Source organism: Zootoca vivipara, chromosome 2 (genome assembly GCF_963506605.1).
Source record: "Zootoca vivipara chromosome 2, rZooViv1.1, whole genome shotgun sequence".
In the NCBI taxonomy this organism is placed as follows: Eukaryota; Metazoa; Chordata; class Lepidosauria; order Squamata; family Lacertidae; genus Zootoca; species Zootoca vivipara.
Window position 1 is genome coordinate 6,808,511 of NC_083277.1, and position 11,427 is coordinate 6,819,937.

At 43.9% G+C, this 11,427-nt stretch overlaps 1 protein-coding gene across 2 annotated transcripts; it reads right to left on the reverse strand.

The window, feature by feature from the left end:
- Nucleotides 1-748: 748 nt before the first annotated feature.
- LOC118081205 (zinc finger protein 883-like) lies at nucleotides 749-9,816 on the reverse strand. 2 transcript variants are annotated; one of them, XM_035107518.2, is made up of 3 exons: nucleotides 9,720-9,816; nucleotides 5,983-6,122; nucleotides 749-3,311 (listed from the first exon to the last, which is right to left on the reverse strand). In XM_035107518.2, the coding sequence occupies exons 2-3, from the start codon at nucleotides 6,098-6,100 to the stop codon at nucleotides 1,609-1,611; spliced, it is 1,821 nt and encodes a 606-aa protein (XP_034963409.2). In that variant the 5' UTR covers nucleotides 6,101-6,122; nucleotides 9,720-9,816; the 3' UTR covers nucleotides 749-1,608. The 2 variants fall into 2 exon arrangements, with proteins under 2 accessions (XP_034963409.2, XP_060125540.1); XM_060269557.1 differs by lacking the exon at nucleotides 9,720-9,816 and having other exon boundaries at nucleotides 5,983-6,527.
- Between the last annotated feature and the right edge of the window lie 1,611 nt (nucleotides 9,817-11,427).

The following is an 11,427-nucleotide window of genomic DNA, read 5'->3' on the forward strand; positions in this document are numbered from 1 at the left end:
TACCAGAAGAATAAAAAACCAAGAAGATAGATTTTTTTAAAAAAAAAAACAGAATGGGGGGGAAATGGTTGATTATTTGAAGATACATTGTAAACCAGTGGTTCCCAACAGGTGGTCCGGGGACCCCCAGGGGTCCGCGAGCTATGCCAGAGGGGTCCGCAAGATGCTATTAGAATAAAAAATATATTAAATATATTTTGTATGATAACAGATTTTTTGTTTTGGCCACTTCCTGCATGAGCAGAGTCTAGCGCAAAACTAGAATTAGATAGAGGCAGTAGTTCTGCTGTATGCCGTTAAGTGGCGCTTTACAAACACTACTGTTTTGCAAAGAGGCAGCGCGCGCATTCTACTAACGCTCACCTCCCCAAGATGCTTTGCGCGCGTCGGCTTCATTTGTGCGCTACTGCGCAGGTACCCTGTCTTCTCCATTCCCCTCCCTCCTCCCTGGCGCGCGCTGCCTCTTTGCAAAACAGTAGTGTTTGTAAACAAAGCGTTGTTTTTCGCGGAAGCTACAGTTCACGTAGTTAAAAATGGACCGTTGGTTAAAAAGTGGTTCGTTAAAACGACAAAGGCCTACAGATGAAGAGGAAGAACTGTAAAAAACGTATAAATATAAAATATAAAAAGACTCTTAATTTGGCTCTCACTTTTTAATTTTAGGATTAGGAATTAATGGGGGTCCTTGTCACAATAGCGGCTCGATGAGGGGTCCTCGAGAAAATTTTGTTGGGAACCCCTGTTGTAAACAACTTGAAATATTAACAGGATTGACATAAACTCAAGCGGTAAGAAATAATTGAAAGGGAACATCGGTAAACAATTTGAATTGGATATACAGCAGGGACGCCCAACTCCCAAGAGACTACGATCTACTTCCAGAAAGAAAAAATGGTCCCCTTTTTTAGGGGAGCAGGCCAAAGTTGCTGAGTTTTTTTAGGGTTTAAAAAGTGGTTTAGCTTATTTTAACAGTAGGTGTGAAGAATTGCAATAAATAACAGCAGCGGTACAGCAGACAACAAAGGAACACCCATTAAACGTGGCGCAGGGAAACACAGAGAGGGGCGGAGGCATGATTCTAAACAACATGAGTGGTAAGGATCCTCCGATCGATCACAATCATCAGGGGATCGACCTATTGATCGCGGTTGACCGGTTGGACACCCCTGATATACAGTAATAAAAAGATACAAACTAAGTAACCGCAGAAAGGAGGGAAGTCGAAAGAAATGTAGATTAATTTTGTTACCATTTTTTTTGTTAAAATGCCTGCAAAAGGTGAAAACAAAAAATAAAATTATATTTGAAAATAATTAAACTATAACAGGATTAAAACAATATAAAAACATATATATTAACACACAGGTAGTAAAACAACAACAGCACAGCCCCATTAAAAGCCCTTTCCTTAAAAAAAACAAAAAACACCTTAACAATCTACTTTTCCCAACTGAGGGAAAGTCATGTTCTTTAAATGAGTGTTGGATGTGCTTTGAATCTATGGTGTGGATCTGGCCTGAGAGGCAACACATGATATGTGATTTCTCCTGGGTGTGAAATCTGAGAAGTTATACTTGGATGAACGTTCTTTCTAGGCGTAATGTAGTTCTATACTTCCTCCTCTTCATGAGTTCTCTGATGCTTACTGAGGTATGATCTCCTTTTAAAGCTCTTTCCGCACTCGGAGCATTTGTAGGGCTTCTCCCCGGAATGAGTCACTTGATGCTTACTGAGGTTTGAGCTCGAACTGAAGCACTTCCCACACTCGAGGCATTTATACGGTTTCTCCCCCGAGTGAATTCTCTGATGACATGTAAGGTGTGTGCTTCGACTGAAGCTCTTTCCGCACTCCGAGCATTTATACGGCTTCTCCCCTGTGTGGATTCTTTGATGAAACGTGAGATTAATCTTCTGATTGAAGCTCTTTCCGCACTCTAGGCATCTGTAGGGCTTCTCCTCTCTGTGGATTCTTTGATGAGAAGTGAGGTCTTTGTTCAGGTTGAAGCTCTTTCCGCACTCCGAGCATTTATAGGGCTCCTCCTCTGAGTGAGTAGCTTGATGGTACATGAGGATTGTGCTTGAACAGAAGCTCTTTCCACACTCCAAGCATTTATACGGTTTCTCTTCGGAGTGAGTCCTCTGATGCATATTGAGGGTTGTGCTGTTGTTGAAGCTTTTCCCACACTGCAGGCATTCGTAGGGTTTCTCCCCGGTGTGAATCCGGTGGTGGTTACTGAGGCCCGTGCTCAAACGGAAGCTCTTTCCGCACTCCGAGCACTTATATGGCTTTTCCCCTGTGTGGATTCTCTGATGGGTGATAAGGTCGGCGTTCTGACTGAAGCTCTTTCCACACTCAGCACATTTATAGGGTTTCTCGGCCATGTGAATTCTCTGATGTGTGGAGAGGGCTGAGCTCTGACTAAAGCTCTTCCCACACTCCGAACACGTATATGGTTTCTCCCCTGTGTGAATCCTTTCGTGATAAGTAAGACTAATTTTGACGCTGAAACTCTTTCCACATTCCAAGCATTTGTATGGTTTCTCAGCCATGTGAGTCCTCTGATGCATTGTTAGGCTTGAGTTGTGACTGAAGCTTTTCCCGCACTCTGCACACTTATACGGTTTCTCCCCTGTGTGAATTCTCTGATGAGCAGTCAGGCTCGTCCTCACCGTGAAGTTCTTCCCACACTCCGCACATTTATAGGGTTTCTCCCCGGTGTGAATTCTCTGGTGACGAGTGACGTACATCTTCTGACTGAAACTCTTCCCACACTCCAGGCATCGGTACGGCTTCTCCCCAGTGTGGAGGCTTTGATGCATGATGAGGGTTGTGCTGCGACAGAAGCTTTTCCCACACTCCAGGCATTTATAGGGTTTCTCCCCCGTGTGGATAATCTGATGCTTCCTAAGGTCCGAGTTCGAACTGAAGCTCTTTCCACACTCCAGGCATGTGTGCACTTTTCCTGCCGTGTGACTTCTTTGATGCCTGCTCAGGTTTGTGAACCAACTGAAGCTCTTTCCGCACTCCAAGCATTTATAGGGTTCCTCCCCTTTGTGGATTTTGCAATGAGCTCTGAGTTTAGACCTCGAACTGAAGCTTTTCTGACACACGAGGCATTGACTGGTCTTCTTCCTTTTATCAGTTTTTTCTTGGGTTGTGATTTCAAGGTAGCCACTGCCCTGGGAAGCAAAGGGTTTTCTCTCCTGATTTGATTTTGCTTTCCTTCCTGGCTGTTTCCTCTTTCCACACTGCTCTCTTTCCAGTGACACCCCCCACAGTTCTTCCTTTTTCTCAATTGCCCCTTGGTCACCTGTTGCAATGAAGACAAGAAAACGATAAGAATCCATATCAGAAATGGGAACAATTTGGATTAAAATTTGGTCTTTCTTTCTTTTTTTAGTTTATTGTTTTTAATTGGAATATTGTATTTGGAATATTATAATTGGCTGTTTGTATTGGAAAACTAATAAAAATGATTTTTTTAAAAAGGAAATGGGAGCTTCAAGTAACTGAAGGACCTCAGGTAATTGTTAATTGGGATGTGCCACATAATTTCACTCATAATGTCTGTTCTGCACTTGCAAAGAATTATCTGCCCCTTGATATTAGGCAAGTGCCTTTGCTGTGCAGTTTTCAGGGCCTGCTAAAAGCTTTTTTTACACAGGTAAATCTGAGAAGTACCACATTTTCCCGTGTATAACATGCCCCTGTATCTAAGACGACCCCTATTTTGGGGGACTCCTAAGTAAGAAAAGAAGGGACACGGGTGGCGCTGTGGGTTAAACCACAGAGCCTAGGGCTTGCCGATCGGAAGGTCAGTGGTTCGAATTCCCACGAAGGGGTTAGCTCCCATTGCTTGGTCCCAGCTCCTGCCAACCTAGCAGTTCGAAAGCACGTCAAAGTGCAAGTAGATAAATAGGTACCGGTCCGGTGGGAAGGTAAATGGTGTTTCCGTGTGCTGCTCTGGTTTGCCGGAAGCGGCTTAGTCATGCTGGCCACATGACCTGGAAGCTGTATACCAGCTCCCACAGCCAGTAAAGCGAGATGAGTGTTGCAACCCCAGAGTCGTCCGCAACTGTACCTAGCGGTCAGGGGGTCCCTTTACCTTTTTAATTAAGAAAATGGGGGGGGTTGCCCATAGTTGTCAAGCTTTTCAATCACCCGTCCAATAGTTGTCAAGCCGCCAATCACCCGCCCAATTGCCACAGAAGCTGCGGCCAGTCAGCACCAGGCCTTGCCACAGCCACCAATCACCCACCCACAAAAGTGACGCAACAGCAGCCAATCGACAGCAGCCACCAATCACCCACCCAATGGCCGCTGACAATCTCCTGCTCGTGGCTGCAACCAATTGCCCACCCCCCTACACTATCCATGTATAAGACGACCCCCAATTTTTAACATTCTTTTATAATAATAAAAATTGTCTTATATAAGGAAAACTACATTATACTACTCTGTGATTTTATTTTGGAATGTGTCTTTTTAAGACTTGCCGATTTTCTTTTAAAAACCATTTCCACTCATTTGTTTTTAAGCTTCTGGTTTTATCGGTAATTTTAATGTCTCTTTTATGTTATAAGTACAGTATTATTATTATTATTATTATTATTATTTATTGAATTTATATACCGCCCTATACCCGGGGGTATCAGGGCGGTTCACAGAATAAAACCAAGATATAAAACCACAAAATACCTAATACAAATAAAAACAACAACCCAATAGCCACCACCCTCTAAATTGCTTAGGGGTTCTGATGACTGAAAGACACATCGATCCTGTTAATAAATATATAGAAATAAGTTGCATTTGTGGAATATTGATTCACAGTTAATGATTCCTGTGGGCTGACAAAGTGAAGAGCAACTCTAATTGACATTTGGGGAATCTGTTACAATTAAATGCAAGTCTATGCAGGAATTGAAATATGTACAGGCGATGGGAAAGGAAGAAGGGGGGAAATTAATGATAAAATGCTAAAATATTTTAAAGCATTGAAATGGGATTAGCAAATGTATGTTACATTGAGCAGCAAGTAAGGGAGGGAAGAGAAACATCATGGAAGCAGGCCTTTCTATTTGGACTTATAGGTGAGGAGATTGTAAAAGGAGATCAAACATTATTTATGTATGCGACAACTTTGTTAGCCCAAAAATGGAAAACCCAGGAGTTACCGATGATTGAAGAGCGGCAGACGAAAATGATGGACTATGCGGAATTAGCAAGACTGACTAGCAGGATCCGAAACCAGGGGGAGTCAAGGTTCCAAAAGGATTGGAGTTAATTTGTGGACTATATGGAGAAGAACCGTAGAAGTTTAAAGACACTTGCAGGATTGAAATAAATCCTACAAATTGACTTGTAAGTAGATTGGACAAAGGAACTGCGAGATAAGAATGGGTAAGAGAACCGAATGAGGGAAGGAGGGAAGTCAAAGCTCGGCAGAGCAAAATGAACTAAAATAGCTGAATAGATGATAAAAGGAGGAAATTTTGTGTTTGTTGTATGTTGCCGTGTTTATTGTTAAATGTTTTGTTATTGTTTAATGTGGTTTATTTGAAAATTTAATTGTATTTTTTATAATAAAAAAGGAAGCAGGGTGGGAAGTCAATTGTTAAATTTGTATTATATTTGAATTACTTTTATTAAAACAATAAGGACTGAAAACAATGATTTAGTTACTTGCTTGTTGTTCCAGCTCTCAGCTATTAAATGTGTCCTGCAACTGAGTATTAAAAATGGCTATTTTGATGATGCCAAGCCGCTAATATTTTGCACACGTGTATAACCATGCAAAACGCCCTAGTGGATTTTTTATTATTATTAAAGGGAAAGGTGGGAGATAAATGCTCTTAATTGACGAAGAGAGATCAAATCCCACTAGAAAAGGAAAATGGGCTTTGGGGCACTAAAGCATAGGAACCGTTCAACAGGCAGGTGTCTTAACTGCTCTTTTAGACAGATATCAACACCCTTACCGAGCGAGTCCTGGAGCCCGCCCTTTTCCTCCTTGACTTCTCCATGCAGAGCCGCCCGGTCAGGATCCAAGGTCGCCCAGCCCTCCTCCTCTTCCTCCTTTTTGAAATGCAGAGCCATCTCCTCAGTGGGTCGCCGGATTCTGAAAGGCAACATTTCCCTTTCACGCAAAACGCAAAGACCACCGATGGCAAAATCAGGAGACAGGGCTGAAGCAAACCTGGTTCTTCTGGTCCAGTGGTTCCCAACAGGTGGTCCGGGGACCCCCAGGGGTCCGCGAGCTATGCCAGAGGGGTCCGCAAGATGCTATTAGAATAAAAAATATATTAAATATATTTCGTATGATAACAGATTTTTTGTTTTGGCCGCTTCTTGCATGAGCAGAGTCTAGCGCAAAACTAGAATTAGATAGAGGCAGTAGTTCTGCTGTATGCCGTTAGGTGGCGCTTTACAAACACTACTGTTTTGCAAAGAGGCAGCGCACGCATTCTACTAACGCTCACCTCCCCAAGATGCTTTGCTCCCAGTACGTTTCCGAGCACAATTCAAAGTGTTGGTACTGACCTTTAAAGCCCTAAACGGCCTCGGTCCAGTATACCTGAAGGAGCGTCTCCACCCCCATCGTTCTGCCCGGACACTGAGATCTAGCGCCGAGGGCCTTCTGGCGGTTCCCTTGCTACGAGAAGCCAAGTTACAGGGAACCAGGCAGAGGGCCTTCTCGGTAGTGGCGCCCACCCTGTGGAATGCCCTCCCACCAGAGGTCAAAGAGAATAACAATTACCAGACCTTTAGAAGGCATCTTAAGGCAGCCCTGTTTAGGGAAGCTTTTAATGTTTGATGGATTTCTGTATTTTAATGTTTTGTTGGAAGCCGCCCAGAGTGGCTGGGGGAACCCGGCCAGATGGGCGGGGTATAAATAATAAATTATTATTATTATTATTATTATTATTATTATTATTATTATTCGCGCGTTGGCTTCATTTGTGCGCTACTGCGCAGGTACCCTGTCTTCTCCATTCCCCTCCCTCCTCCCTGGTGCGAGCTGCCTCTTTGCAAAACAGTAGTGTTTGTAAACAAAGCGTTGTTTTTCGCGGAAGCTACAGTTCGCGTAGTTAAAAATGGACTGTTGGTTAAAAAGTGGTTCGTTAAAATGACAAAGGCCTACAGATGAAGAGGAAGAACTGTAAAAAACGTATAAATATAAAAAGACTCTTAATTTGGCTCTCACTTTTTAATTTTAGGATTAGGAATTAATGGGGTCCTTGTCACAATAGCGGCTCGATGAGGGGTCCTCGAGAAATTTTTGTTGGGAACCCCTGTTCTGGTCAGTAGCTGGACATGAACCACTTGCACGACCCTTTGGGTTCATTGCCAAGGCTCAGAATTTTATAATCTGGCTGTCACAGCCCCCCTCTGCCCTTCTCCTCCTCTCACCAATCCCACTAATGATTTTAGCTATTTACAATGCTTTATAAGATCAGATTATAAATTTTCCCCATTCCTTGTTATAATTTTGGTCTTCCTGATTTCTGATTCTTCCGGTCATTTTTGCCATTTCAACATAGTCCATCAACTTAGATCTGCCATTCTTATCCAGTGGGGACTTTATCTTCTAATCCACATTTCTAGTACATCCCTCACACAAAATACTGAGAGCCTGGAAGCAGGACCTAGTTTAGCCAAGTCTCACACCAAAACCACATCAAATGTGGTTGATTGAAATAAAGGTTGTCGCTCGGCTGCAGTCAGGCTGTGCAACCAATTATTTAATTTGCAGGCAATGTTTAATGGCCTCGGTCCAATATACCTGAAGGAGCGTCTCCACCCCCATCGTTCTGCCCGGACACTGAGGTCCAGTATCGAGAGCCTTCTGGTTGTTCCCTCGTTGCGAGAAGCCAAGTTGCAGGGAACCAGGCAGATGGCCTTCTCGGTGGTGGCACCCACCCTGTGAAACGCCCTCCCATCAGATGTCAAAGAGAAAAACAGCTACCAGATTTTTGGAAGACATTTGAAGGCAGCCCTGTTTAGGGAGGCTTTTAATGTTTAATAGATTATTTTATTTCATTTTTCTGTTGGAAGCCGCCCAGAGTGACTGGGCGGATTATAAATAATAAATTAATCATCATCATCATCATCATCATCATCATCATCATCTACTGGTGCACAAAACCTTACTTCACTCCTTTATTTTAGACATATTATTTAATATAATAATATTATATTAAATAATATTTTCTCAAGCTCTGGGTGGAAGACCTTTCATTGCCTACAGACAGCCACCTAACCTTAAACAACTCCCCACTCACAATAATACCACCACCAGACTTAACATGGACACTGGTACCAGAGCCTGCAATAAACCCAGATGCCAACTTTGCTGCCACATACACCCGGTGGTGCTGTGGGTTAAACCACTGAGCCTAGGGTTTGCCGATCAGAAGGTCAGCGGTTCGAATCCCCATGACGGGGGTGAGCTCCCATTGCTCGGTCCCAGCTCCTGCCAACCTAGCAGTTCGAAAGCACATCAAAGTGCAAGTAGATAAATAGGTACCGCTCTGGTGGGAAGGTAAACAACGTTTCCGTGTGCTGCTCTGGTTTCGCCAGAAGCGGCTTAGTCATGCTGGCCACATGACCTGGAAGCTGTACGCCGGCTCCCTCGGCCAATAAAGCGAGATGAGCGCCGTAACCCCAGAGGTACAGGTAGGTGGCCGTGTTGGTCTGACGAAGTCGAAACAAAATAAAAAAATTCCTCCCAGCAGCACCTTAGAGACCAACTAAGTTTGTCATTGGTATGAGCTTTCGTGTGCATGCACACTTCTTCAGATACCATGCATGCACATGAAAGCTCATAATAATGACACTTAGTTGGTCTCTAAGGTGCTCCTGGAAGGATTTTTAAAATTTTATTTAATATAAATTTGAGAGGGAAGAGCCTTTTCTGCTGCTGCACCTGAAGTTTAGTATCTGGCTCGGTTTCCCCAGCCCCTCTGGGTGGCTCCCAACAAAATATTACTACATTGCTACTACTACTACTACTACTAATAATAATAATAAAGCTTTATTCCTCCCAGTATGAACTGCTTTGGCGAGACAGACCAAGGGATGCACCTCCAACAGCCTCTTTACGGAAGCGACCAACCTTTGCAATACTTTGGACCCCAAAATCTACCAGCATTGTTCTGTTTCCAGGTTCTTCTTCCATTTTCCTCCCTCCCTCCTCCTCTCTGCCTGATGTATCTTTCCATCGTTTCACCTGAAAGATTTAACCAGGCCACTGAGTGGTTCACCAACTTCCCTTTAAGATGAAACAGAGGCGCGATCAAAGGAGAGCCACCCATCTTAACCCCGGGGCTGTGGGTTCGAATCCCACATTGAGCAACAGATTGCTGCATTGCGGGAGGGGGTTGGACTAGATGACCCACGGGACCCCTTCCAACTCTAGGATTCTATGGGTGGGGAAACAGTGCCAAACCGGGGTGGAGTGATGGACTCCAACTCCCATCATTCCTCATTGCCGGCCGTGCTGGCAGGGGCTGATGGGAGTTGGAGTCCTATCGTAGGATCCCCCCCCCTGCTGCAAAAGGAGCTTAAGATCCCATTGGGGTGTAAGAAGGGGGTGGGAGGGCCAGCAGCAGCCTCGTATCTCCTTGTCCTCCCCTGCACCTCCCTGCCTGCCTGTCACCCCGGAGCCCCCCCATCGCCCCATGCACAGAGCTATGGGGGAGGGGCGGCGACTGACCAGATCCTGGGGGGTCTCCGATGCAGCGTTTGAGGGAGGCTGGGCTGGAGCTGGAGGAGGAGGAGGGAGCTGTTTGCACAGCCTTGCATTTGCTCTGAAGGACCCCCGCCCCACTCTCCTCCTCCTTTTGCACCCCACCCCCCAATTCACACCCTCTCTAGGAACCGGAGTCAGTTCACTTTAACCCTTAGAAGGCAGGATCGCCTCCCTCTCTCTGCAGCTCTGGTCTGATTGATTGATGGGTGGATGCTTATTCAAATATGTAAAAAAAAAAAAAGGGAAAGGGAAACGAGCGAGGTCCCAACCAAAGAAGAATGGCAAGTTAAGTTGACAGAACTTATGTGCAGCTTGCAGACTTAACATATAGAACAGGCATCCCCAAACTCGGCCCTCCAGATGTTTTGGGACCACAATTCCCATCATCCCTGGCCACTGGTCCTGTTAGCTAGGGATGATGGGAGTTGTAGTCCCAAAACGTATTGATGGATGCAATAATGGAATACTGAATGGTGTAGTTTCTGCGAAACATGCAGGGATTTATTATATGTAAAATGAACCATGGAAAGAGAAAAAGGGAAGTCCTTGATGTGAGGATTCTTGCCCCGTGTTACAGTCATGGGATTGTTTATATCACGTGATATCTTAAGGATGTAAAAATGAGTATTTTAAATTGTAAAACAGAAAATTTAATAAAAATTTTGTACAAAGATGTACAAAAATGCATACCTATTTCAAAGCGTCTTATATACTGAAATGAAACAGCTACCTGGTCTAAAAGAGAACGAAGGTCTAAAAGTCAGAAGGAAGAAATGGAAAGGAGAACCCTAAGAAAAAGGGAAAGCAAGAGAAAAAGAAAGAAAAAAACAAAACAAACAAACAAATACATAAAGGACCACCAGTTCTCTGTCCTGCAGCTACATGTGGTATTCATTCCTTAAGATCCAACCATTCTGTCATCTATAAACCAGTATTTTTTCAACCTTTAAATCCAGATATCATTTTCTCTTTCTTGCCAAAAGCCCATAAGAAATTCCCAAGTCCTTATTTGCTCAGTAATGATTTTTCTCTAATTAAATGTGTTAACATTGGCATTTCAGCCAAATCCATTAGTTTTATCAGCCATTCTTCTGTAGCGCATAGGGCTATAGACTTTTCACCTTTGTTCCTGTAGGAATCTTGTCGCCGTAATAATATAGGATTATTATACTGTACACACAGCTCTGGCCCATAATGCAGCTTCTCCCACACACATCAGCTTGGCCTCTTAAAGGTTGAAATGCTTAGATTTCTGGATTCCTAGAAAGATTGACAAAAAAATAAAAACACAATTCAACATTATTGTGTTTGTCTGTTTTATTGATCTGTTCCCCCCCCCCCAAAAAAAAATGCTGGCTGTTTGCTGTAATAAACATTGGCTGGTTGGTTGGTTGCTATTGTGTACGCTAGCACTTCATTGCTGGGAAGTGACCTATGTATGTATTTTTAATTAAAGTAAACAAACAGGAAAGTAGAAAGGAGAAATCGAATCAGGTGGAAGAGGATCACAGTTCTGCGTGTCCCTCCTTTGATGCTGCTTTGAGAGATGCGGGGGCGGGAGGGGGAGGTGAGAGAGAGATAATGCGCCTCTCCCTGGCCTCCCAGGCGTTAAAACCAAGTGAATCTGAATCCTAGACAGGACAGGGATTTGAGGCGGGAGGACAGGAAGTGG

Bases quoted from the DNA above. Each gene is read 5' to 3' on its own strand.
- LOC118081205 (XM_060269557.1), bottom strand. From the start codon at position 6,136: ATGTTGCCTTTCAGAATCCGGCGACCCACTGAGGAGATGGCTCTGCAT. The intron at 3,312-5,982 runs GTAAGGGTGTTG...TCATTGCAACAG, and splicing joins CGGGCTCCAGGACTCGCTCG to GTGACCAAGGGGCAATTGAG.